Source organism: Beta vulgaris, chromosome 4 (assembly GCF_026745355.1).
Source record: "Beta vulgaris subsp. vulgaris cultivar EL10 chromosome 4, EL10.2, whole genome shotgun sequence".
In the NCBI taxonomy this organism is placed as follows: Eukaryota; Viridiplantae; Streptophyta; class Magnoliopsida; order Caryophyllales; family Amaranthaceae; genus Beta; species Beta vulgaris.
The window spans coordinates 17808542-17836394 of NC_079205.1; the positions used below are offsets into that span (position 1 = coordinate 17808542).

The 27853-nt window shown below is 41.3% G+C and overlaps 1 protein-coding gene across 1 annotated transcript; it reads left to right on the plus strand.

Moving 5' to 3' along the window:
- Positions 1-14130: 14130 nt before the first annotated feature.
- LOC104891327 (disease resistance protein RPP13) lies at positions 14131-17131 on the plus strand. The gene has a single exon (XM_010677007.4). The coding sequence runs from the start codon at positions 14328-14330 to the stop codon at positions 16908-16910; it is 2583 nt and encodes an 860-aa protein (XP_010675309.2). The 5' UTR covers positions 14131-14327; the 3' UTR covers positions 16911-17131.
- Positions 17132-27853: the final 10722 nt, after the last annotated feature.

A 27853-nucleotide genomic window follows, 5' to 3' on the forward strand; every position in this document is an offset into this window, starting at 1 on the left:
GAACTTGAAGTCAAGCTCAACTCAATTTGAAAACTCGCGAGTTTGAAAAAATCAAACTATTGCTTGATTTGAACTCGAAATCCTAAACTCGAGTTCGAACTCAAACTCGAACAGCTCGAACTCGAAACTCAAAACTCGAATCAAGCTCGAACTTGAATCAGAAGTTTGAACTTGAATCAGAAGCTCGACCTTAAATCAAGGCTCAACTCAAACTTGAGTCAATCCATATACCTTGCGTTAAGTACTTGGAGTAGCCTTTTATAGAGAAAAAAAAGTCGGTGTATGAACAAACTTTGATAGAAAACAATAGTTTTCACCCAATGAAAAAATGCAACAAATAGTGTTTCTTCCATTTATAAAAGAACGCAAACTTTAAAAAAAATTCCCAACCAATATGAGACAACTTTATTTCAAACAATAAGTATAGTTACAGTAGTAATATTTAGATAGAAAAAAAGTTATTGTTTACAATACAAACCAAATATTTATTACTTCACATAAAAGTTAATTTTTAAAAATTATTTTCAATTATTATTTCAATTTGTTTATGAGATTACGAGCCGAGCTGAACCAAGACTAACGCTTGCTAAAATCTTGTGCTCGACTAGGCAACGACCATCATCTAAAGACAACCCATAATTAAAGTTCACCATGAAAAAAAATTCTATATTAGTATAAATTTTATTTCAGAGACTAAATTCTTTGAAAAAGTTTAAAAATCATATATTTAAATTACAATTACAAGTATTATGCATAATTGTTTTTCAAGTTTAGCTTTACTCATTAGTGACCGAGCTGATCTCGAGTAGCGCGTGAGTTGTCTGGTTTCATTTACACTCCCTACTTCTGAGTTGTGACAGCATAAATTTCGTAAAAGTAAGTATTGTGCCAAATATATTTTTATAGGTGCTTATTTGATAAAATTGATATGTAAAAGGTGATCTATGACAAATTTTTCTATCATATTTTTTGCTTACATACACTACTTATTCATATCAGGTTTTTACTTATCTACACAAAGGCCAAAGCATTTGATGGGGATTATAATTCACGCTCTCTCATGCCGACTTTTAAGCTATGTTCCATTCACCTCATTCCTCAATTTATTACTTGTTCTTGTCAGAATCATACTAGATCAAATCATATTAGAAACTACGCCTTCTTATTCTCATTTAGTTGATATCAAATATTTTACATTTTGTATTAGAAAAAAATCATAAAAATAAAAGAACATGATAAGAAAATTTCAACAAGATTTCATATGCAAATAATTTTTTTTTTGATAGCACTGTTCATTTGAAATAGTTGCCCAAACTAGATTAGAAAGATTTGGACCAAATTAGACCATATCTTAATGATTTAAGACTTGACTGCATTATTTCAAGAGATGAGAACATAGCCTTAATTCTATACTTCAAATATACTTCTCCTGTCTTTTTTTCTTTTAATTGGGACATCTTGTCATTTACGAGTGTTTTCTTAAATTGGGATATTTGATACTTTTTTCTTATATGGTTAGTCAAAGCCACCATCTTTCTCTTACTTTGGTATCCTTCTCTCTATATTCTTTTAATTTTTTTTTTTCCTATACCTTTTGTACTTTAACCTTTGGCCCATGAGCAAAATCAAATTTGTCAATTAGAAAAAAAAACAGAAGTAGTATTACATGAATTTTTGAAATATAAAATTGACAAGGTTGTGAGAAGCTTAAATAGTCATAAAAATGCAACAATTGTGTAAAAAATCTTTTATATTCAAATTCGAGAAGGCTTTTCTTTGTGTAACATGTTTAAGATCATGAGAGCAAATCTTCTCATACTATTATCAAATCGCACTCCCCTCACATCAAAATTAGACTTGACAAAGTTGATCCCAACTTGATTACCCGAATTATTTTACTCGAATTAGAGACTCAATTTAGACCCAAAATGAAGACCAAAACTAAACTTGAAATTAATCAAATCGAACCGAATCGAAACAATCCAAAATCAATTTGACCTGCCACTCGAAGTGAGTCGAACCAAAAGTAACCCGATACTTGAAGTGACCCATATCGAAATAACCGAACTTAATTGACCTAAATTATTTCATAAAAAAATAATTGTCGAAAGTGTTCCAAAAATATTTGCAAAATAGTAATAACTCAAGTAACGAGAGGGAGAAAAAATCAATTGAAGTATACAATATCTAGTTTATACTGCAAAAATTATTAAAAAAGACGGTCTAATTTTAATATAAAAGTAGACCTAGTTACTAAATGAATTAAACTAGTCACCGAAAGAAATTAACCTAGTCACTATTGAATTAATCCTTTTTTTAATATTGGGTTTAATATTGCCTAATTTTAATTGAAAAGTAGGCGGTCTCTTACAAGACAAACTCTTTATACTGATATTGTGATATTAATACTTTTTCATTGTAGTAATGTACTAATGTTAGTACCTAATAGGCTAATATCGCTGTACTAATATAGACTATAGTAGAAACCAAGGATGTCTTGGCCTAGTGGTTAAGATTGAGGTGCTGTGAGCGATAGGTCACAGGTTCGAATCCCCCCTCCCCTTCTTTGTACTTTGTACCGCCTTCGTGGCTCATATGGATCAAAAAAAAAAATATAGACTATAGTAGTAGTAACTAACAATAATACTCATCTCAATGACCCGATGTAAACTCATCTCAATGTAAAGACGGGATCTAATATACATTTGATCCATTTTTTCACAATCTAATTATCACCCAATGTAAAATCGACATCAAGTCCCGACCCGAGCTACTAAATAACAAATCAAAAGCGAAACTCAAATTCATCTAAAGTTTCGAACTCACCCGAGATCATTCTGAAGGTAAAACAGTCCCAAAATGACCCAAAGATCTAATCACATGACGAACACATCGTCCAATTTAGAAATTTTCAAATTATAAGCCGAGCTAAATATCTTCCATCAACCAGCTTTTTAGTTAATTAAAGTGAAAAAGTGACAATCAAATTGTTTGGGCCCATTAAACCCTTCCAAGAATATCAGGCCACGTGGCACCGCCACCTAAGCTCCGTGGGTCCCACTAGAATCATCCTTTGAAAAGGTATCATCAATTCCCAAGTGAGCTGTCATGTCCAGCACACCACTTTCTAGAAATTCTAACCACTATATATACCTCTTGTCCCATCAATGCAAAGGTATTGAATACTCACCTAACTAACTTGGGTTTCTCACTCTAGACTCTCTCTCTCTACCTCAATCATCAACTGACTTGAGCGTCGGAGGGGCGATCCCGGAACAACCCCCGTGGTAGTTTTTCTGTGTTTTGCAGGTTTCCGGTGAATTGGCAACCAGCTGTGATCGGACCTAAGGACTTGCTCAGCACTGATCATTAACCTTAATTTCTAGACAGAAACAGTTTGGCGCCGTCTGTGGGGATAGTACAAAAAGTTACTTCGCCACCACTTCAAAAAGTTCACTTGCTGCTCAGCAGGACTTAACCACAGTGCTAGTCAGCCATGGCACCATCCAAGAACGCCCGTAACAAACAATCTACCCAACCCCATCGAACCGAGAGGGAACCTTCACCTCAGCAAAGGAGGTCAGCTCGGACTAGATCCCCTTCAGTTCATACACTGGACCCCAACCTGGAACGCTCCCATGAACTGCAGCCTTTCCCCTCTCGGGAAATACAGCATGTTGACCCCCAACCTTTGCTCACAGCTGACATAGCACTCATAGCAGCTCAGCTGCAACAAACCTTGCAACAAAGCATTATGCAAATGCTGACTACCCTCCAACAAGGACAAGGACATAATCAACTCAACCTCCAGCCACGTGAGGACAATGTCCCCAGGCAATCTCATAGGGAAGATCGTAACCCTCGCTCAATTCATGGCCCGCCTAGCCGACCGAGGTCAGTCGCTCGGGAGCCCGTTCGGTCACAAAGGCCCCCCTCTTGGCAAGATGAGCGCCCTCCGCAGGGTGAGAGGTTGGCACATCGGGAAACTGCCCTTCGGAGGGAAGAGACTCACGTCTCCAGATCGCCAAGGGGTAACCCTAGTCGCAAGCCCGAGGATGCTCGAAACATCGTCAACGAGAAGCGACGGAATTAGGCATATGATGCCCGTCAGTTCCTAGATCGCAAGGCAGCTCAGCGAGAAGGGCATGGCGACTCGGCTCAGTCCACACCTCTAAAGCTGGGTAACGGCAGCCTGAAATTCATGACTCCATTCAGCCGAGAGATCATTAACACCCAAACCCAAGGGAAAATCAAAACGCCACTGATTGAACCATTCGCGGGCCTAACCGACCCGGAGGATCATATGGCCACATACAAGGCTCGGATGAGCGTGCAGACCAGCTGCGAGGCCACCTGGTGTCGGTTCTTCCCCACCACACTGAAGGGGCTCGCGCTGAATTGGTTCCAATAGTTACCGGCGGGAATCATCACCGATTTCTCGATACTCGAAGACATATTTACTCACCAATTTGTGGTCGGAAAGAGGCAAAAGAAGACAAGCTTGCACCTCATGTGGGTCAAGCAAGAGAAAAATGAAAGTCTAGCTGACTACATAAAAAGATTCAATGAAGAGTCCCTAAAAGTATCCGACCTGCAGGATGTTGTGGCCTTCGCTGCTCTCATGTCCGGATTGCAGCCTGGCCGGCTAAGATGGACATTGGCAGAGAGTGAAGTCAAAACTTTTTCTGAGGCCATGGCTAAGGCCCAGAGATTCATCCAAGCGGCCGACATCTGCCGTCATTCGGAAGAGGGCAATAAGAAGAGAAAGGAAGAAGGTAGCCACAGAGATCAGCCCAAGCAACAAAAAACGGGCGGTAGGTCGGATAGATTTTTGGATCATGGAAACGATCCCCGCTTTAACAAGAACCGAAGAGAAATATACCTGGACATCAAGCACAAGTCCATGCTGCCTAATCCCCAACCCATCCGGACCTCAGCCTATCGAAGAGACAAAAGCCAGTGGTGCGAATACCACCGAGAATGTGGCCATACCACGAAAGATTGTAGAGAGCTGAAGAAGGGGTTGGACAACCTAGCTGAACCGCTACCTCAAGCACACAAGCGAAGAGAAGGGAAAGCAAAAGGTCGGTCAGTCCAACAGTGGGGATACGGAGGGCTACATTGGGGTCATCGCAGGTGGCTTCGCCTCGGGAGGCCTAACCGGCCGAGCCAGGAAAGCTCACCTTCAAAACCTCAAGCACCAGGTACTAGAGGTCAAGCCAAGCCGGTCGGATTGCCCCATAATGACATTCGGGGAATCCAGTCGGCCAGTCAGTGTACCCCACGATGACCCCCTGGTCATCGAGCTCAAAGTAGCCAACTCCCGAGTAAGGCGAGTTTTGGTCGATAGCGGGTCATCCGCTGACATCACAACTCTAGAATGCCTGAAAAAGCTGAAGTACAGCGAGGAGGATGTCATGTCACTCGACCAGCCACTCATAGGCTTCGGGGGTAACTCGGTACAGCCCGTCGGATCGATAAAGCTCCCCACTCGGATGGGTGAGAAAGGCAAGGGCAGAAGCCTACCGATCGACTTTCTAGTGGTCGACATCCCCCTCATACAACATAATAATGGGCGACCCACTCTGAACAAAACAAAAGCTGCTATCTCCACATACCAACTCCTCATGCAGTTCGAAACAGATGAGGGGAAGGTCGGAAAAATTCAGGGAGATCAGCAGGCGGACGAGAATGCTATGTTAATAGCTTAAAAGCAGCGAAATCGACGTCCAAGAGGACTCGAAGAAGAGAAAAAGAGAAAGTCACGCAAAAACTTGGGGTATACATCACGAAAACCCCAAGCAGTAGAACGACCTCAGCCGCTGAGGAAGATGAGAAGTAGAGATCGGAGAAGACCCGGTCGGACTGTGAGGTGGGCAAGGCCCTAAACCCAGAAACAAGAGCACAAAAGTGTGAAGTGCTCAGGGAATACCAAGACGTATTCGCCTATGAGGCCTCAGAGATGCCTGGACTTGACCCCAAAATCATGTGTCATGAGCTGAATATCAAGGAGGGGTACAAGCCAGTCAAGCAGAAGCTGAGACACCAAGGTCCAGAAAGGTGCAAAACTGCCGCAGTGGAGGTCAAGAAACTGCTCGAGGCAGGGTTTAGTGAGGAATGCCAGTACTCGGAATGGTTAGCTAACGTAGTACTGGTGAAAAAGCCGAGCGGGGCTTGGCGCATGTGCGTAGATTTCACAGACCTGAACAAGGCTTGTCCGAAAGACAACCACCCTCTGCCCAAAATCGACAAGTTGTCGATTCGACAGCTGGTCATGCCCTCTTAAGCTTCATGGATGCCAATGCAGGCTATCACCAGATTCCCATGGCGGAACATGATCGGGTTCATACCGCCTTCACCACTCCGCAGGGGGTCTATTGTTACAAAATGATGCCGTTCGGGCTAAAAAATGCCGGAGCCACCTATCAACGGACAGTTAACAAAATTTTCAGTGATCAGTTGGGTCGGAACATAGAAGTGTATGTTGACGACATGATCGTCAAAAGCAAGGCCCACTCTGATCATCCAGCCGACCTAAGGGAGACGCTGAGCACACTGAGGAAGTATCGTATGATGCTCAACCCCAAAAAATGCGTCTTGGGATAAAGGGGGTAAGTGCCTCGGATTTCTGTGACGAAAGGGGTATGAAGCAACCCCGACAAATAAAAGCAGTACTGGAAATGAAATCCCCTCGGAACGTCAGGGAAGTGCAACGCCTAACAGGATGTCTAGCTGCCCTCGGACAGTTCCTGTCACGGTCGGCTGATAAGAGCCTGTTCTTCTTCAAGGCTCTTAAAAGGAAAGAGTTCGCTTGGGACGAAGAGGCCGAGCAAGCCTTCACTTTGCTCAAACTTCATCTATCAACTCTCCCCAAGCTCATGTCCCCCTTACCGGGGGAAACATTGTTTGTGTACTTGGTCGTATCTGTATATGCCCTAAGTGCCGTTCTGGTAGCCGAAAGGGAAGGGACACAACACCCGGTCTATTTCATAAGCCATGCCTTTCGAGGGGCAGAAGCAAAATATAGCGAGGTGGAGAAGATGGTCTTCGCCCTCGTCATGGCAAGCAGAAAGCTGAAACCCTACTTTCAGGCCCATCAAATCAAAGTCCTTACCGGACAACCTCTCCGCAAGGTTATAGAGAACAGGAACCACTCCAGTCGGATGATGGATTAGGCTGACCAGTTGGCTGATTTCGGTTTAGAATATGAGCCCAGAAGGGCCATAAAAGCTCAAGCCTTGGCAGACTTTATAACTGAATGCACAACTCGGCCCCCGGTCGGCCAAAACGAAGAGTGGGAACTGTATGTGGATGGTTCTTCCACCAAGTCGGGATGTGGAGCGGGGCTAGTGCTCAAGCCCCCGGTCGGAGATAAAATGGAGTATGCAATCAAGTTTGAATTCCTGGGGTCGAACAACGAAGCAGAATATGAAGCTCTCATCCTCGGACTTCAGCTGTGCATTCTTGCGGGAGCTACAGCCATCGAGGCCCGATCGGACTCCCAGCTTATAGTGGGTCAGGTCTCGGGGGAGTACGAGGCCAAGGAGGATAATATAAGGATGTATCTGGCCAAAGCACAAGAGTTCATCAAAAAGCTCTCCCACTTCCATATCAGCCACATATCCAGGTCGGAAAACAACAAGTCGATGCCCTAGCTCGCATGGCTAGCTCAGCAGAGGGGTCGGCCCCTCAGACCATCATGTGGGAGGTACTTCACCAGCCCAGCATAAACGCGAAAGAACAGTTGATTCTAGACCGAACGTCCACTTGGATGGATGAGGTGGTCGGATATTAAGGGATGGAGTCCTCCCACAGATGCCAAAGAAGCCGAAAGGATCAAGCACCGAGCAGGTTGGTTCTTATGGCATGACGAGCAGCTCTACAAGAAGTCATACACGCACCACTGCTGAAGTGTGTAACCCCTGAAGAAGGAAATTACATCCTAAGGGAAATACACCAAGGGGCGTGTAGCAGTCATCAAGGGGGAGAACCATAGCGGGAAAAGCTCTAAGGCTGGGTACTACTGGCCACTCCCAAGGCAGATGCACAAGAGTGTGAAGAGATGCCCATCTTGCCAGATCCATTCGGACATCCCCCGAGCCCCAGCCACCCCCCTCAACTCTATTCAAGCAGTTCTGCCATTTGACAAATGGGGTATGGATCTGCTCGGCCCATTCCCACCAGCATCTGGTCAGCGGAAGTTCCTAATAGTTGCCATAGACTACTTCACTAAGTGGACTGAAGCTGAACCCCTTGCCTCCATCACTGACAAGCAAGTTCAAGCCTTCATTTGGAGGAACATAATTACAAGGTTCGGAGTACCCCGAGCCCTGGTCTCGGACAACGGTCGGCAATTCAACAGCGGACCAACTCGGGAGTATTGTGCTCGTTTTGGAATACAGACCAGGTTCTCCGCCGTTTCCCGACCACAAACCAACGGCCAAGCAGAGGCAGCCAACAAGATAGTGCTCAAAGGGATCAAAAAATCCCTCGACGCAGCAAAAGGGGCTTGGGTGGACGACCTGCCTGGAGTTTTGTTGTCCGCTCGGACGACTACAAAGGAAGCGACGGGATACTCCCCGTTCGGGTTAGTCTATGGTAGTGAAGCAGTACTACCAGTAGAGGTCGGCATCCCATCATCTCGGATCACCTTCTATGACTTCGAGCAAAATGAAGAAGAAAAGCCTGTCAACCTCGACCTGCTGCCAGAAACAAGGGGCAACGCCTTGCTAAGGTCGATCCGCTACAAACAGAGGGTAACTCGGCAATTCAACCGCCGAGTTAAGACGAGGCCAATCCAGCTCGGAGATTGGGTGGTCAGAAAGGTTGAAGCAACGGGGCTCTCGCACCTTAAGGGAAAACTGGGAGCTAACTGGGACGACCCTTACAAAGTCACCAAGGTAATCAAGCCTGGTACATTCCAGCTCGAGGACCCTGAGGGCATACCACTTGCTCGGCCATGGAACCTGGACAATCTCAAGAAATTCTATGTTTAATGTCTGCCAATTGCAATTGGGGGCATATAGCTGATGTAATGGCCAAGTATGGCATGTAGTCACTCGGACCAGTCCAGGTCGCAATTGTAAAAGACTTAACCAGTCAACTTTCAAGTTATAAAAAAGACTTAACCAGTCATTTGCAAGTTCCAATCAAACTTAACCAGTTTCATTTGAAAGTTGTTCGCATATTAATCCGACCAGCACTATCATTCAAAACTTAACCAGTTTTATTTGAAAGTTGTTCGCATATTAATCCGACCAACACTATCATTCAAAACTTAACCAGTTTCAATTGCAAGTTGTTCGAATTAAATCCGACCAACGCCATCAGGCTAAACTTAGCCAGTTCGAGAAAATACTTGGGCATTAAGCAAATTGCAATCGACAAACATAAAAAGTGCTCGGATAAAATAAAAGGAAGAATTTCATTGAAGTTAGAAAATATTACATCCTAAAAGCCTGGTACTACCAAGGCCAAGAAAACGAAAAGCAAAATATACATATAATGGGCCTAAGCTGCAGGGGGGTCGGTCTGGTCATTGGTACTCCCATGATGCTCCTCAGACCTGGCCACTCCTTGGTCCTGACCCTCAGCAACCTCCTCCACATCATCATCATCATCTGAAAGGGCGATGTGCAGCTCAGAGAGAATGGCCTGATCCTCCTCCTTTAGAAGGGCTTCATAGCTCCCCATGACCTCGGACCAAGGAAGAAATGGATGTGACCTCTCCAAGGCCGCCTTCATCCGCTTGAGGGCGTCGTCTACCCCCATTTTCTGGGCGGTCGCGCCGACCTCGTTGACACGCAATTCGCAGGCCTTGGTCTCCTTCCAGCCCACGAACCACTCGTCTTCGGACTTAGGAGCCTTCTCCAGCTCGGCAAGCTTGAATTGCAGATCAGTGATTTTGATCTGCGCCTCCACAACTTGGGCGTCAGTAGCCGCCTTGGCGATCACGGCCTCGTCCTTCTCCTTGATCAGCTTTTCCTTGGCGACAGCCCACTGAGCTCGCTCGGCCTTAAAATCATCCTGGTCCCGAGCGATGCAGCGTTTGGCGTTGGTAAGGTCGGCCTCGGCTATTCTCTGGCCCTCTTTGGCAGTACGAAGCGCGTCAAAATGCTTCTTACCTTGAGCCTCCAAGTCAGACACCTTGTCGGCCAGGTAGACCTTGTTCCTGGCCACATTGACCAACCGAGCGGAGAACTGGAACAAGCATATACGGTCAGTGTAAAACTTAGCAAAATCCACAAAGTTAAAACAGAGAAAAAAGCTCACCTCAACCCAGCTGCGGAACAGGTCGTTCGTCTCCTCCGGGCCACTGGTTTGCGCAATGTATTCCCGGTCGGTGGGGCTGTACAAGCACTCGACTGCATTGGTCCAACGAGTGTCGAGCCCGTGGACATCCAGTTCGGCAAAGGGCTTGGACAAGGTGAGGCTAAGCTCCTCGGGGTCGTCATGGGGGGCCACGAGGGGTGGCCGGCGTGTACTGAGGACTCTTCACAGGGCGGAAGTCGTCCGAATGAACAGAAATACGAGTCCCCTCGGACTTATCCGCCCGCTCATCTGGTCGGGGACTATTGACTTCAACAGATTTGGCCTTTTTAGCCTTTTCGTCATGGACCTTGGCCGGCGCCTTCTCGGTCTTGGCCACCTTTTGCGGATCCCGCTCTTTCCTTTTCTTAGAAGCCTTGGGCTTCGATGGATCCTGCAAAGCATCAAGGTCAGCTCCAAACTAGCAGAAAGGGGTATTCGGCCAGAAGCGAAGACATACGTTTGGAGACTTAGGAATGCCAATCTTCTTCGCCTTCAACTCCGCCTTGAGTTGGGCCGCCCTCATCGCCACATAGTTCAATTTCTCAGCCATGTCGGGATCAGATTCAAGGAGGCGCGTTAAAGAGCAAGTTGCAAAAAGACAAAACCAAGTCTGAGAAATTACAAACATAAACAAAAAGAAGCAAGTTGAACAACCCCCTCGGCCGATTACCCCGGGGGAATGTCCGGCTTAGCCCGACCGCAGACAGCAAGTGCTCGCTCTTGAATAGGCGGCAGCTCGGTATCCAGTTGCTAGCTACATAGACTTCTCCCCCTTGAACAATTTGGGCTTCAGTCTGCATGTATATAGCCGCAATGGCTTCTTTCTCGGACATCTCCGGAACCCTGAAGTTAAGCTCGTGGTTGGGCTCGACATCCGGTCGGACTGTGGGAATCCCCCAGTCCCCTCCGAAAAATACGAAGGCGAACTCCCTCCTAAAGCCTTTTTGAGACGTAGGCAAGTCGAGCACCACCTTGTAACCCTGTCGGGCTTGAAAATACCACCAGCCTGGGCCGTTATCTCCGGCCGACATTTTGACCAACTTGAACATATTGCGCCATAAGGTGATGGTTGGTCGGACGCTCAGCATGGCACATAGGGTCTGAACAACAATGATTCCTCCCCAAGAGTTCGGAGAGATTTGACTTATGCACAAATCGTAGGCATTGAGAAGATCCTTCACAAAGGGGGTTAACGGAAATCGGAGCCCCATCTCCATAGATTTATAATACACTGCGGTGCAGCCCGGAGGAGGAGTAAGAACAGTATGATAGGCTTCCGGTCAGACAAGCATGTAGGGGTCTCTAATTTGGAACCTCGCAGCCTGCCCCCTCGGATCGTCAAGGATTGCCTTCATCAGCGCAGGGAGAGGAAACTTAGACCCAGGTCCTCCCTTTGGATCCGGATCTGGAAACTCTGGTCGGCCCGAGGTTGATACTTCTTCGCTATCCGACATCGTCACCCTCACTACACCATCAGCAATGTATTTGTCTAAGTAACTGGCTTTAGAAGAAAAGGCCAGGGACACTTCCCAGGGGAAGGGAACAGCGCCCTCGGCCTCTTCCTCCACTGACGATGAGGGGCTCGGGAGCTGAACCGCGTCGGGAACGACCGAGGGGTCGGAGCAACTTATTACGGTTGACACCAGCGTTATTCCCATACCCCTCACCTCCTCGAACCTATTATAGGGAGGTGAGGTCGGAGGTGTCACCGACTCGGACGATTCTCCCATTATTGTATGGACAAGGGAGTCGGCCGAGGTTATTAAAAAGAAAAAGCGAAAAAAGAATTAAAAAAGCAAGAACGTACCTGGTCGGACGACGGAAACCGGAGAAATTGCTCGGGAAAGTAGAGAGAAGCGAGAGCTTTTAGAGAGAGAAAGTTTGAAAACTTGGAAGAGAGTTTGCACAAATGATTTCTCTCTCCTCTCCGTACAAATATATAGGCATGCCTCGGGATGTGTCCCCTCACAAGCCCATCAAATGCCTCCACATGGCCAATGGAAGATGAAACGTCAAAATTTCCAAAGTGCCCCATCCAGCTCAACTGCCTAGCTGAAGAATGCCATGTGGCTATCACTGACTTTCAGCTCAATGCCACCCGCTCGGTCATGTAGTATCCGTTTCCTCATACAGCGGTCGGGCAAGATGGCAATCTCTGCTTGTTCCCTTCACTTAGCTAAAATTTCATTAAGTGCTAGGGAACACCTGGTCGGCCTCTCCAGGGCTTGTTAGCCCCTGTCCGAGCTGCGCCCGTCAATATAGAACCCGGTCGGTCAATTTGGGACTCCATCACCCTTTAGCCGACCAGGTCTCTGCTTGATCCATTCACTTAGCCAAAATTACTAAGTGCTAGGGAGCATCTGGTCGGTCTCTCCAGGGCATATTAGTCCCTGTCCGAGCAGCACCCGTCCATCTAGAACCCGGTCGGTCACTTTGGGGCTCCCTCACCCTTTGTCCGACCAGGTCTCTGCTTGATCCCTTCAATTAGCCAAATTTCATTAAGCGCTAGGGAACACCTGGTCGGCCTCTCCAGGGCTTGTTAGCCCCTGTCCGAGCTGCGCCCGTCAATACAGAACCCGGTCGGCCAATTTGGGACTCCATTACCCTTTATCCGACCAAGTCTCTGCTTGATCCCTTCACTTAGCCAAAATTACTAAGTGCTAGGAAGCATCTGGTCGGTCTCTCCACGGCATATTGGTCCCTGTCCGAGCAGCACCCGTCCATCTAGAACCCGCTCGGTCAATCATGGGGCTCGGCTCCTCAGCCGACCTGGTCCCTACTTCAAAGACCTGGTCGGCCAATCATGGGGCTCAGCCTTTCAGCCGACCTGGTCCCTGCTCCAAAGACCTGGTCGGTCAGTCAAGGGGCTCTTTAGCCCCTCAGCCGACCTGGTCCCTGCTTCAAAGACCTGGTCGGTCAATCATGGGGCTCAGCCTCCCAGCCGACCTGGTCCCGGCTCCAAAGACCTGGTCGGTCAGTCAAGGAGCTCTAGCCCCTCAGCCGACCTGGTCCTCACTCCAGAAACCCGGTCGGTCAGTCAAGCTCCCTAGTTCTCGGCTAAACCGTTCTGCCTGTCAAAGACCCTGGTCGGTCAAACCGGTCTTGGTCGGCATTAGCCCGACCTGGCCTCCCTCTAATCTCCCTTCTTGGAGGTCGGTCAGATGAGAGGAATTTATGCCACCAAGGGGCTTCACCCGGTCGGACGGCTCTTCTGCCCCTTCCTGGTGTGGGGCTAAATGTTTGGGCCCATTAAACCCTTCCAAGAATATCAGGCCACGTGGCACCGCCACCTAAGCTTCGTGGGTCCCACCAGAATCATCCTTTGAAAAGGTATCATCAATCCCCAAGTGAGCTGTCATGTCCAGCACACCACTCTCTAGAAATCCTAACCACTATATATACCTCTTGTCCCATCAATGCAAAGGTATTGAATACTCACCTAACTAACTTGGGTTTCTCACTCTAGACTCTCTCTCTCTACCTCAATCATCAACTGACTTGAGCGTCGGAGGGGCGACCCGGAACAACCCCCGGGATAGTTTTTCTGTGTTTTGCAGGTTTCTGGTGAATTGGCAACCAGCTGTGATCGGACCTAAGGACTTGCTCAACACTGATCATTAACCTTAATTTCTAGACAGAAACACAAATGATGGTAAAACTCGTCCTTTTTGTCATCCACATTATTTACAAGGCCAACCTAAGTTGACTAGCAATGTTGCAAGCTAACAGGACACCCCTAGGCCCTAATGTCGTGTGCTAGTCAACTTAGGTTGGCCTTGTAAATAATGTGGAAGAATGAATTCCACCAAAAGATAAACTGAGGTCTGAGTTTTCACCAGAACCACAAATAATGCTAATTTATCTCTACTTTTTCTCTCTAGAAAAGAAGTGACGCATAGAAACGAGACACAAGCTGCAAGCATAATAGAGATTAGAGCATAAGAATGAGGTTCATATTCCAATTTCCAATATTCTAAAATTCAATAAGATAAATAATTAGAAGGCCAAAAATATTAATGGCTGAAATAATTGTTTATGTAGTGGAGAGGTTTCGCATTTTGCTAAGTGAAGAAGCAATTTTCTTGGTCGGAGTAAAGGAAGAAGTAATTCGACTGCAGAATGAGCTTAACAGAATGCTGTCGTTCCTGAAGGATGCAGATCAAAGCACTGACGTGAATGAAAGAGTGAAAAATTGGGTGGCTCAAATAAGAAATCTCTCTTACGAGGCTGAAGATGTTGTAGATACTTTCATCTCGAACAAAGTACGTGAACAAAGTGGGTTCTACGGTCGAGTGAAGGACTTGATTTGCATCATAAACAGAGAGGTTGGTACCCATAATGTTGGGAACAGGATTAGAGAGCTCAATAGAAGGATTCTTGATATATCACAAAGTCGGCAAACGTATGGTGTCGGAAATATTGGTGATCAGCAAGAAGCGAGCAGAAGTTTGAACAACAAACTAAGAGAGTTTCGGAGAACATCACCAACTGCAGATTCAGATGAGGTTGTTGGACTTGAGGAGGACAAACACTTGCTTATCAATAAACTCATTAATGATGAGAATTGGCAACGTATTGTGGTAACAATCTCAGGTATGGGAGGTATAGGGAAAACAACACTTGCACAGAAAATATTCAATGCCTCAGAGATTAAGAACAGATTTGCTTGCTATGCTTGGGTTTGTGTTTCGGAGGAGTACCTTTTGTGCGGTCTTCTTAAAAAAATTATCAAGTCGTTCAAAGAGCTCACAATGCAGGAAATGGAGAACATTGAAGGAATGAATGAAGAGGACTTGGAATATCGTCTTCAGAAGCTATTGAAAAAACGTCGTTATTTGCTTGTACTAGATGATGTATGGGATAAGGAAGTTCTATCAAGCTTAAGAAGAGCTTTACCAGAAGATAAGAATGGAAGCAGAGTCATAGTAACTACTCGTAACAATAATGTAACCGCTGATGCGACATGTTTTTTACATGAACTCAAATTTCTGAGTGAGGAAGAAAGTTGGAAGCTGTTTTGCAAGAAAGCATTTCCTGACTCTGACAGCAGGGTTATATCTGAGTGTAATCCAGACTTGGAAAAGTTAGGAAGGGAGATGGTGGCTAGATGTGGGGGTCTGCCTCTTGCAGTTGTTGTATTGGGTGGATTACTATCAAAAAAACAGGCACATGAATGGCATAAAGTGAGGGATCACATATGGCGACATGTTACAAGAGATTCAAGTTATCTACAACCCATAATAGAATTGAGCTTCATCGATTTGCCGAGTGAACTCAAGCCATGCTTTCTGTATTTCAGCCTTTTCCCAGAGGACTACACGATAAATGTAGAGAAGTTAATCAGACTGTGGGTGGCAGAGGGATTCATAGTTCAAGGAGAAGAGGTAATGGAAGATGTGGCTGAGGAATATCTCACAGAGCTCATACACAGGAACATGGTTCAGCAAGTTGGGAAATCTTTGGGTAAGGCTACATCATGCAAACTTCATGATATCCTACGAGACCTAGCACTTCAGAAGGCAAGAGAATACAATTTTCTTGATATATACAGTGGAAATAAGCATTCAGAATCAAGTTTGTTCCCATTACTCAGAAGGCAAGTTGTACATTCAGGTCTCGAAAGGTACATTTCTGATAAACATTCATATTCAAACATACGTTCTGTCATTGTTTTCAATGTAGATCAGTATATATGCAAAACAGAACAGATAACCTTTTTATATACAAGTTTCAAGCTTTTAAAAGTTCTCGACCTCGAAGATATCAAGTTACCACACTCGGGCAAAGTGGAAAAGATTCCTGGTTCAATAGGAGATTTGATCCACTTAAGGTACTTGTCATTGAGAAATGGTAGTAAATCAAGGCTACCGCGTTCTATAGGTAAACTGAGAAGCTTACAGACTTTAATAGCAACGGGGAATTCCGACTGGATATTACCTAGAGAAATATGCAAATTGACTCAGTTGAGACATTTGGTTGCACATTCTCATGGCTGTCTCCAAATCAGCACCTTAACACAACTCCAGACTTTAAAATACATGAAGTTTGAGCAATGGATAAAAATTGATATCACAAAGCTCAGCAAACTTCGTGAACTGGAGATACACAGAATAATTACTCCAGGTCATCCCATAATTGACTCTCTCACTCAACTAAAGAACCTTCAATCACTAGTTCTTCAAGCAGATACTAGCTTACCGCCACTACTGCCATCACTGTCTCAAAATGAGAATCTCTTCAAACTGAAGCTTGAAGGAACAATACAACACTTACATGAAGATCTACATCAGTTTCCACGAGGTATAAGAATTTTGAGGTTAAATAACACAAAACTCAAGCAGGATCCACTTCGAATTTTGGGAAGACTACCAAATTTAACTCTTCTTGAGTTAGCAAATGATGCATATATTGGTAAAGAAATGGAGTGCATTGACAGAAGATTTCCTCAACTAGAAATCTTTCGATTGTCATGGTTGCGAACATTAGAGAAATTAATAGTTGATGACCAATCCATGCCTAGATTAAAGATTTTTAGTAGAGAAGACTGTAGTAACCTAATGGAGGTTCCAATGAGATTAAGGATTCTACCAAATTGCTAAGAAAGGGAGCATCAAGTACTGGAAAAACATTTTACCAACTCTAATCTTCGAAAGGGTTGTCTTGTTGTATCATTATTTTAAAGTTATTATGTCATAGTGCGAATTTTGGTCCAAAGTTGTGGCATGATATGCCGCAACAGAATCTTTTTGATGTGTATTTTTTTTTCTATTGTGTGCTTGGAATAAGACTTTGTTAGTAAATGAAATTAGTTAACCATACATTTTTTGATGTTAATGAACTCTTCTTTAGTTTTGTCAAAAGCCGCAAGTTGGGGTCTGTTCTCCCAAGCTTATTTTCAGTTCAGTTCAGCTCAGTTCAGTTCAGCTCCGTTCAGTTCAGCTCCATTCTTTTATAACCATTTTGTTAAATATTATTATTATGTTGGTATAATTTATTTTACTAATTACTCTTATTATTATTATTATTATTATTATTATTATATATCATTACTATTAAGTATTATTATTATTGTTTCTATATATTATTTTATTTATTATAGCTTTACTCATTATTATTACAATTATTATTAGGAGGAACATGGTTTAGGTCAAAGCACAAATAAACCCACTTTTTTTAGCCCATAAACCAATCAAATCGCTTCAAGACGGTTTATGATGTAATTTTCGCGGTCCAACCCAATCATTATTTTTATTATTAAATATTTTTATATTATTAAATCTAATTATTAAAATAGTAATATTAATTTATTTCTTAGATATTATTGTTATTATATATCATCATCAGGTACTAATATATTAATACAAATAATATAAAATAATTATTATTAATTATCATTATTATCATTAATTATTTTTATTATTATTAATTTATGATTATTTATATTATTTATTTATAACTATCATTTAAAAATATCCAAATTATTGTTATTATTATTATTCATTATTATTACTTATCATTATAATTATTATTTAATATTCATTTTATTATTGTTTAAAATATTATTTATATATTTATTACATTCAATTTAATTCAATTTAATTTAATTCAATTCAATTCAATTCAGTTCAGTTCAGTTCAGTTCAGCTCCAATGAGTTCAGTTCAGTTCAGTTCAGCTCCAATAAGTTCAGTTCAGTTGTTTTATGCCGAAGAGAACATGCCCTTAGACTATGGGCCTGTTCTCTTCGGCATAAAACAGCTGGACTGAACTGAACTTAACTGATCTGAACTGAACTGAACTAAATTGAACTGAACTGAACTGAACTGAACTGATCTGAACTGAACTGATCTGAACTGAACTGATCTGAACTGAACTGAATTGAATTGAACTGAACTGAACTGAAATGAATAGTGATATGTGAGAGTAAAAGTATTGTCAAAAGATGAACGGAACGGAACTGAACTGAACTGAAAATAAGCTGGGGAGAACAGGCCCTATGTTCAGTTCACCTCATTTTTGTTTATTTTAGATCTAATCAGATCAGATCAGATCAGAAAAAATAAGTTCAGATCATGCTTATATTTAAAAAGTTATTATTACTATTAAATATCTTTCATTACATATATTAGTAAAAATTATAATAATTGAATATTAATAAAGTACTCATTGAGTCGAATCAAACAATACCCCACATGACTATATTTTTCCTTATATATTGAGAGAAATCTAAAAGATTCTCTCTAATTGTGAATCGCAATTTAGATCCTGCACCGAGGTGTAGGATGAGCATCCTGCACCTCGTGCAAAACTACGTCGTTTTGATGGTTTCAAGAGAGCCAAAATTTGGCAGACTTTTGGCAGTATTTTTGAAAGTGGGCCAGCTCTTTCTCTCTCATCACTCACTCATTCCCTATCTTTCTCTCTCATTTATTTTTCAAGAACCATTTCAATTCTCTCTCTTATTTATTTTGTTCTTCATTTATTTCTCCCTTATTTTCATTCATTTCTATTATAAATTTTTAAATGTTGATATTTGAATTTATATTCTGTTTTGCATTTTTAAAACTTTTTTTAATGTACAAATGCATATGGTTTGATGTACAATAATATACGAGTGTACATTTAGGGATTTTCAGTGATCAAAGTAATGATCATCAGTGTACATTGTGGTTTATCCATATTTACGTTGGTTGCGGTTCATTTCTCTCTCTCATTTATTTTGTTCTTCATTTATTTCTCCCTTATTTTCATTCATTTCTATTATAAATTTCCAAATGTTGATATTTGATTTTATATTCTGTTTTGCATTTTTAAAACTTTTTTTAATGTACAAATGCATATGGTTTGATGTACAATAATATACGAGTGTACATTTAGGGATTTTCAGTGATCAAAGTAATGACCATCAGTGTACATTGTTGTTTATCTATATTTACGTTGGTTGCAGTTCCTTTTTTTCATTATTAGCTCCACCTATAGTTGCATGTACATGCACCTACAGTTGCATGTACACTTTGTTGACATTCATGTACATCAACTGGGTTACAATCATGTTGTTATGTGTTGACCTTTTGTTCTAGTACCCATATTGAGTTTTTTTTTTTTTTGTTTTGTTTTATTTGTGTCTATAGAATATGTTATGCATGCATGTTAGTGAAGCTAATGTATATTTAGTCATACACAGTGATCATTAACGCAACTTTAATGTACATAGAACAAAGTCAGCTTTATAAAATAACTTGAACATCCAGTCATAACAACATTGTACATTCAGGCTTAGTAGTTGAACAATCTTGCTAGAAAATTTGTACATTGAGTCATATCCAGTGAACATTCAATCAAACAATAATGTATCCTTATTTTCAGTGATCAAAGTAATGACCATCAATGTATATTGTAATTTATCCTTATTTACGTTGGTTGCGGTACCTTTTTTTATTATTAGCTCCACATACAGTTGCATGTACATGCACGTACCTTGCATGTACACTTTGTTGACATTCATGTACATTAACTGGGTTATAATCATATTGTTATATGTTGACCTTTTATTTTAATACCCATATTTTTTGTGGCACCTGGAGCACTATGAGGTATAAAACTGTAATTGTACATATTGAATTTCATTAGTGAACAAACATCAACACACCAGTGCACAAAGATTGCAAATTACTCACTTGACATCAGCTTTAGGAATTGGGTTACTTTTATTCTATTATGTTTCTTTGTACATTCTTGGCTTCGTGGTTGTTCATTAACAAAATCAAAATGTACAATGACATCCCCCCGTAAAATCGTCAATAACACACAATGAACAATGATAGACATCCAAAGTACAATCCTTGTGATATAGTGAACAATGTGATAACACACAATGAACAATAACAGACATTCAAAGTAGAGGTTCAGATATTTCTTCATATTTTTTCCCTTTGTTCTCAAAAGGGTGGCTAATGGTATTTCTTCACTTTGTGTTCTTGCAACCTCAAAAAATATTAGTAACTAGAGGATGAAATTTAGAAAACAAAATCATTAAACATGGAAGGAGGTTGAGTGTGGAAAAGAGAGAAATGGTGAACAGTATATGGGAGGAAATGATGGCAGTTGACATCAAATCAGTTATTAAATGGTGAACAGTAAATGTCAAATCATTTACTTTTTGAATTTTCGATTTTGTACATTGGATGTAAGGGGAATGTACATTGACTGTCAAATCAATTACTTTTTGCATGTTGAATGGTGCGTTTTATTCTTCTTGCCTTGCGTTTTGGACAAGGTGCAGGATGCTCATCCTACACCTTGGTGCACCATCTACGCATTGATTGTGAATAGTCTCAAGATTCTAAGTGACAAAGATAAAAAAAAAATACAAAGGGAGTATTATTATTTACTAGTACATTTGTTCAAAAGGATTATTGTTGTTGTTGTTGTACTTATTAGACTATATATTCCAAAAGATAAATCAACATTAAATTAGTAAGATTTAAAAATTAAATTTCACAGAAAATAGATATTATGATAAACGGGTCGGGCAGCTTGTCCGCAGTATATTTGAGGTGGTCCATATCCGGCCATTAATATTAGCGGGTTGGACTTGTCCCGCCTATTTAGAATTTTTTTTTCAAAGTTTATTGTTCAAGCCCGCAACTTTAGCGGGCTGGGCTGGGAGGGCTTAGCAAGCCATCCCATCCATGAACAGTTCTACAACAAGGTATAAGCACAAGATACATTAGTTAGTACTTCCTCCGCTTTTTTATACATGCTACATAGAGAAAGTGGGGGCGTTTTCAGAAAGGTAGATAGAAAGTAAGGGACCACCACTTCTTGAATAAAAAAACATTTGTTAATAGAAAGTATGTGTATTTCAAAGGAGGAGATGGGGTACCACCAACTTTTTAATAGTAATTTAAGATCTTTATGGTGAAAAGGGATCAATTAATGGTATTTATTATCTATTATGACATTTTCATGAACAAATCTTATGGTGAATGTCGCAGGACTCTCCTAGGTCGATCGTCTTTCCTTTGCTGGGTCTTCATAGGGTCGGACGCCACTCGGATGAGAGGCTAATGAGCCCATGCTGTCTCCGTGGGTGCCCATTGGTACTTAGCTACATTTGGCTAAGTATGGAAGCGACTCGGCAAAGTAGAGAGGGTATCCTGTTCGCCGAGTGGGTTGGACGCCACTCGGGTAAGGGGCTAATGATCCCCTTGCTATCCGAGTGGGTGCCAATTGGTAGTATGGAAGCACCTCGGCAAAGGACAAAGGGTCTCTTGTTGGCCTAATGGGTTGGGCGCGACTCTGATGAGGGGCTAATGACCCCCGTGCTATCCGATTGGGTGCTTATTGGTACTTGGCCATATTTGGGTAAGTATGGAAGCGATTAGTCAAAGGAAAGAGGGTCTCCTATTGGCCGAGTGGATTAAAAGCCACTCGGATGAGAGGCTAATTAGCCCCCTACTGTCCAAGTGGGTGCCTATTGATACTTAGCCATATTTGGTTAAGTATGGTAGCGGCTCGGCAAAGGAAAGTGGGTCCCATGTTGGCCGAGCGGGTCGTACGCTAATCGGATGAGGGGCTAATGAGCCCCATGTTGTACAAGTGGATGTTAGTTGGTGCTTGTGTTTTCGTCAGATGAAAAGACAGTAGTTATTTTGTCCGAGCGGGTGTATCCGACCTCAAATACCACATGGTAGCCTTAGCTTGGATACTTGGGAGCTTGGGGTCGCTCTTGAGGCTGAGCTGACGGGGAATTGTTGGGAGTTTTTTTCTTTACGTTTTGTCTTCTTGGGGCCTTGATTTTTGATGCTTCATCTTCTTCAGGCTACAACCTTTGGGCGTAATTGATCCAATTGGGCCTCTTAAAAAGCCCATTAAGGTGACTCGGGGAGGTTGGCGTTGCACTTTCCCCGAGGTGTGGGAGGGAGGAGAGAGATTTATGGATCATTTGTTCATTTCTCAATCTTTTTCTCTTAAAAATTCTCCAACTCTCTCTTTCTCTCAACTCTCCAGTTCAATCTTCCTAGTTTATTCGTCCGACCAAGTACGCCTTTGATTTTCTTTTAAGTTTCTTTTCTTTTCTTTCAATAAATATCGGTCGACTCCCTTGTTCATAAATATCGGCCGACTCCGAGACAGTGACCCCCAACCTCACCTCCCTATAAATTATCGTAGGAGGTGAGGGGGATGGGAATAATGTTGGTGTCGACTGTAATAAGTTGTCCTGACCCCTCGGTTGTACCCGACACGGTCTCTCTCCCAAACTCTCCATCACAAGTGGAAGAGGAGGCCAAAGGCATCATTCCCTACAATTGGAAGGTATCCCTAGCCTATCCCTCTTCGAGGAGTTTCCTGTACCTATACTTGTCTGATGGTTAAGATAGCTATGTTGGTGGAGGAAGGCGAGGCGTTGACTTCAGGTCAAAAAATTCCTGATTGGGATGCGAAGGGAGGTCCTCACACCTGTTTTCCCCTACCCACATTGATGAAAGCCCTGAAGGAGGATAATCGGAGAAGTGACAGGTTTCAGATCAAGGACCCTTTCCATTTGGTCCGTCCGAAAGCTCATCACACGATCTTGACTCCACCTCCTGTTGTACAACAATATACTACAAAGCCATGGAGATGGGGATTCGGTTTTCCCTGACTCCCTTCGTCAAGGAAATCTTGAATGCTTACAGTCTTTCCTTGTGCCAAATTTCACCGAATTCTTGGGGAGGCATCCTCGTTGTGCAGACCATCTGTAACACCCCAACAATTCTCTCTTTTTCCAAAATAACTTTTCAATATAAAACTTAGAGAATCATCACAACAATCTCGCCTGTGTAATAACTTATCGGCTTATTCAGAATTTTGCAGCGGAAAACATAATAAATAAACTTTATAAATAAAACTTAGTCAACCCAAAAGTCAACTAAAAAAGTCAAACCAACAAAAGCCAAAGTCAACGACAATTGTCAAAACCAATTATAAATATTTAAAGTCAACAACAAAAAGTAAAAGTCAACTATGATAATTAATCTATACAAACTCTCAAAATCCCGAACCCATGATGCATCATCTTCAAACCTGTAGATGGACGATGACTATTGATCCCTAGAGACTGCTCACCAAGATGGGTCATCACCGGCTCAATAAGGCATAGCCATGATCAACACACACACACACACACACACACACACACACACACACACACACACACACACACACACACACACACACACGTACAAAAAAACAAACAAAAGCACGTAATCAGTAAAGCGGAGTACTACACAGTAAATAAATAAACAATCCTAACATAATACTAATAGATAATAAGCAGGAATAAATAATAATATAATAATCTTGCAGATAACTCTTACTGAACTAAACTTCAAAACCAACATTTTATTTACTTTAAATGGAATAGTCAATGGAACGAGTTGTCTAACTAAAACCAGTCTTCCCTTTGGAAAACGAAATACGGGCGCAACTCTGTATTCACATGACCTACGATATTGAAGAGCCTTTAAAATAAAAATAGGACACAGTGATCAATCGGATCCCAGGAAAAGCCATGGGCTACCACCATGTACTCCAACTCTCTACTTGTCCAAAACTTCAGGTGTGCACAAGTCTAAATATATCGCTATCCACATTTCACTTTACATGATTAACCATTTATAACTTGTTATGACTCACAAGTAATACATATAATACAATCATCAAAAAATCATAAACTTTCACTTTTATCTTAGGATTAGATAAGTTATCCAACAATTTAATAACCTAAGATTAATTCAAAATCTAATCCAATCTTCCTTTATTTGTTGAACCTAGCCAACAACCAACCAACCTTTCAAATGTATAAAATATCAACTTACCAAAAAAAGCCATCGGTCCTTATAAAATAGTGAAATAATAAAAAGGAAACAACATGATTCAATCATGATCCATATATATATATATATATATATATATATATATATATATATATAGATTTGGGCTCATGTGAGAATACCATGGGTATGTGAGAAAAACTAGTTATACGAGAATAAATATCAGCCCTTTGATCTTTTTAATCTAAAGGCTATCATTATTGGGTTTTTGGGTTTCATTAATCCCAAAAAACACGTTGAATGCCAACAAACCTTCAAACACCTTCTTCGTTCAAAACAAACCCAATTCTTCACCGACCTAGCTCGACATTTTCGACTGCCATTGAAGCTTGAACAACATTCAAAACTAGCAATTTGTCCTTAATGGAAGCTCGAACAAGATTCAAAATTCTTCATTGAAGCTCTAAGAAGATTTAAAGTGGTAATTTTTCACATTTTTAAAGCTTATTTTGTAGTTATTTGTCGGATTTTAGGGTTTTATTTTTCGTAATATGATGTTAATATGCAATTTTTGTAAATTAATGAAGGATGGATATATAGTTCCTATTGCTAATAAATTTTCGTTTCTTGAATTCATTTTTGAGTAATGAAATGTAGTGGATAAATTTCGATTGTTCTTGGATTTCATGGATGAAAATATGGAAAGAATTTAGATTTCATTTTCGAGTAATAAAATGTAGTGGATAAACTTTGCTTGTTTGTTATTTTTGAGTAATAAAACAATGATGTACTTTAATCCACTCTTGATATACTTTTAAGCTAGTGGTGATGTATTTTTAGCCACCATAGTTGATAATGAGTCATGGATAACTGATGAGTAACTTGATATTATTGATAATATCGTTATGAGTAACTTGATATTATTGATAATATCTTGATGCGTAACTTGAAATATGAGTAACTCAATGTGTTTTTTTATTCTAAGACTAAGCATTTACAAAATTGAATCATCCAAGAAAATGAGTCTATTATGTTGTGAGTAAATTTACGGCACGAGTATTCGTATTTGATCATTGTAGATGAATTTAGCTGTGTGTGAATTAATGTCCTATAAGGACAGGATTGAGCTATTATTTTTTGGGGGGAGGGGGGTTGAAAGCTTGAGTGCAGGGATAGTAAGGGTAAAGTGGATGACGTTGAGATGAGTTAAGGCAGTAGGCTTGTCAAGGAGCACATGCTTCTTCTTAGAGGCAACAACCGAAGTCAGATTACCATCCAAATTGCACAAAAATAGTAGAGCCTAAAATTAAAGTGGTTTAGATGGATGGGCTATAGTGTATGCTCATAGACATGGTACGTACAGATTTTCTCAGTATTCTCGATCTAAACACGTAAACAGTATTTTAAATCTTAGCTTGTGGTTGTTGAATTGCTTTGAGGGATATGAAAGACGGTCTGATTTGCTACCGTGACAGCTGGTAGCTATTAGATTTTATCAGCTAGAGGTTAGCTATGAATATAATCATACTCTATAAATAATGTCATTAGTACTCGATAAAGCTAGATTAATTTTTATTTGGTTCTTATTCTATAGTTCTCCATCCCACAATCTTCTTCTAACTTGTTATCTGTTATATTAAAATATACAAGGAAAATTGTCCAATTATATCTCAATACTTACCATTATTTACAATTCTTCTGAACATATCCTTTGCTTTCATAATTAATCCAACTAACCATCAGAGCTTCTTCGTCGCTAAAAGGTTTTTTTGGGGGTATTGAACCTATGCTTTACTGTTATCCAATATCTAAATGGATCCCATGAAAGTAACTTGCCAGCCATTTAATAACTTCTACTCACCAACATAAGATAACATGACTAGTGGTGCCATTCTCGCTTTGATGTCCTAATATGGCAATAGCAAGATGCATTGACAGCACGATAACATGAACGTATAAAAGCTCTATTCTAGATTGTCATAGCAGATGGATATTCCAAGCAACGATGATGTACCATATGCACGAATACTAATAAATAATTCCTCCACACTTAATTAGTTGCAACACTTCTTTCTTTCTCAAGTTACAAATTAGTTACAAGCTGCAACCTTAATCTATTTGGTAATGGGTATTCATGGGGAAAGGAGTATTGAAGTTGTAGTGGAGGTTGCCACTTCGTCTCTCCTTTCATCACACCAGCTCTCCCCATTCATCTCTAATTGTGAAGGCTAAACACAACCCCTGCACAACCATCATATTCGAGGTTGAGCCATGATGTTTATGGAGGTTGCCACTTCGCATGCAGCAGGTCACACCTGCCCCCGCCACCTCTCATCCACTTCTCCACGGCCTAACACATCTCATGGGCTATTTTCACCACATAGGTACATGTTTTTTCTAGAACAAGGAGCTCATAATAAATTTATTTCGAGCTCCCCACACCCCAACCAGTGGACAATCAATAGCTCCCACTCCTCCGTAAGCTTGATAATGTACTTTTAAGCCATCAGTAATGTACTTTTAAGTCACTAGTGATGTACACTTAAGCTATAACTAGTTAGTGCAAAATTATGTATTACAATTCCTTTATTTTTTACTTGGGAAATTCCCACTAGTAACCCTATACTATGGAACTTTTGCAATGGTAAACCGTTTTTCTTTTGAGTTTCAAAAATAACCCTATACTTAGTAATATTATACAACACTGACATTAATGATGGTTAAACCGTTAATTCAACCGATAGTATTATCGGTTCACCTAACCTAGGTTAACCCCAACCACCACCCGGCCTACTAACATCCCACCCAACCACCATTGTCTTACCCCTACACATGAACCCCACTCCACCTGAACACTACCCACCAACATTGTCCCACCCCCTGATAAGGAGAAGAGAAAGTCATCGGAAGGAAGAGATTGACGGGAGTATAGTGTTTTTCAGTAGAAGAGTGGTGGTGGGTGGGGATTTAGTGGGTTAGGTAGTTGTTTGGGGTTAGCTTGAGTTAGGATAGTAAATAGGTTTAATGGTCCAAGTAACAATGTAACCATCATTAATGTCACGGTTGTATAATATTACTAAGTATAAGGTTATTTTTGAAACTCAAAAGAAAAACCGTTTACCATTGCAAATGTTCTATAGTACAAGGTTACCAGTGGGAATTTCCCTTGAATTAATTTGTTGTTGGTCATGATTTATTTAGTTGATTTGTTGATTCATGTTCTAGGTTAATTTAGTTTATAATTTCTAATTTTTAAGTTGGGAATTATAAATATGACTTGATTTATAATTGACTAGTTTGGTTTGTTAATGTAATTGATTAATGTTTATCAATTTAATTGACTACTTTGGTTTGATAATGTAATTTATCGAAAAAGGTTGGTCACATATCTCCCTCCATACAGACTCATCACTACTTGTGCAATTATTGCAATCCACCAAGGCAAAGGATATCACAGTTCACTGGACAATTTCCCACATCCGCAACCTGGCTACAAGTTTTGTTGTTGTCTATGTAATGAAGGTCAATAGGCATTATGTGGAATCCGGGCATAATCTTGCAAGATGGTGTCGGGTGAATCGAAGGCCATTTCTGTAAGTTGTTTTTATTATTGTAGATTGTATGTTTTCTCGATGTCAAAAAAAATTAGGAAATGTCAAGTGATTAATGTGTTGTGTGCTATGTGTTAAAGAATGATGTTGAAGTTAATATGAGGGCGACACATTT

Bases quoted from the DNA above. Each gene is read 5' to 3' on its own strand.
- LOC104891327 (XM_010677007.4), top strand. From the start codon at position 14,328: ATGGCTGAAATAATTGTTTATGTAGTGGAGAGGTTTCGCATTTTGCTA.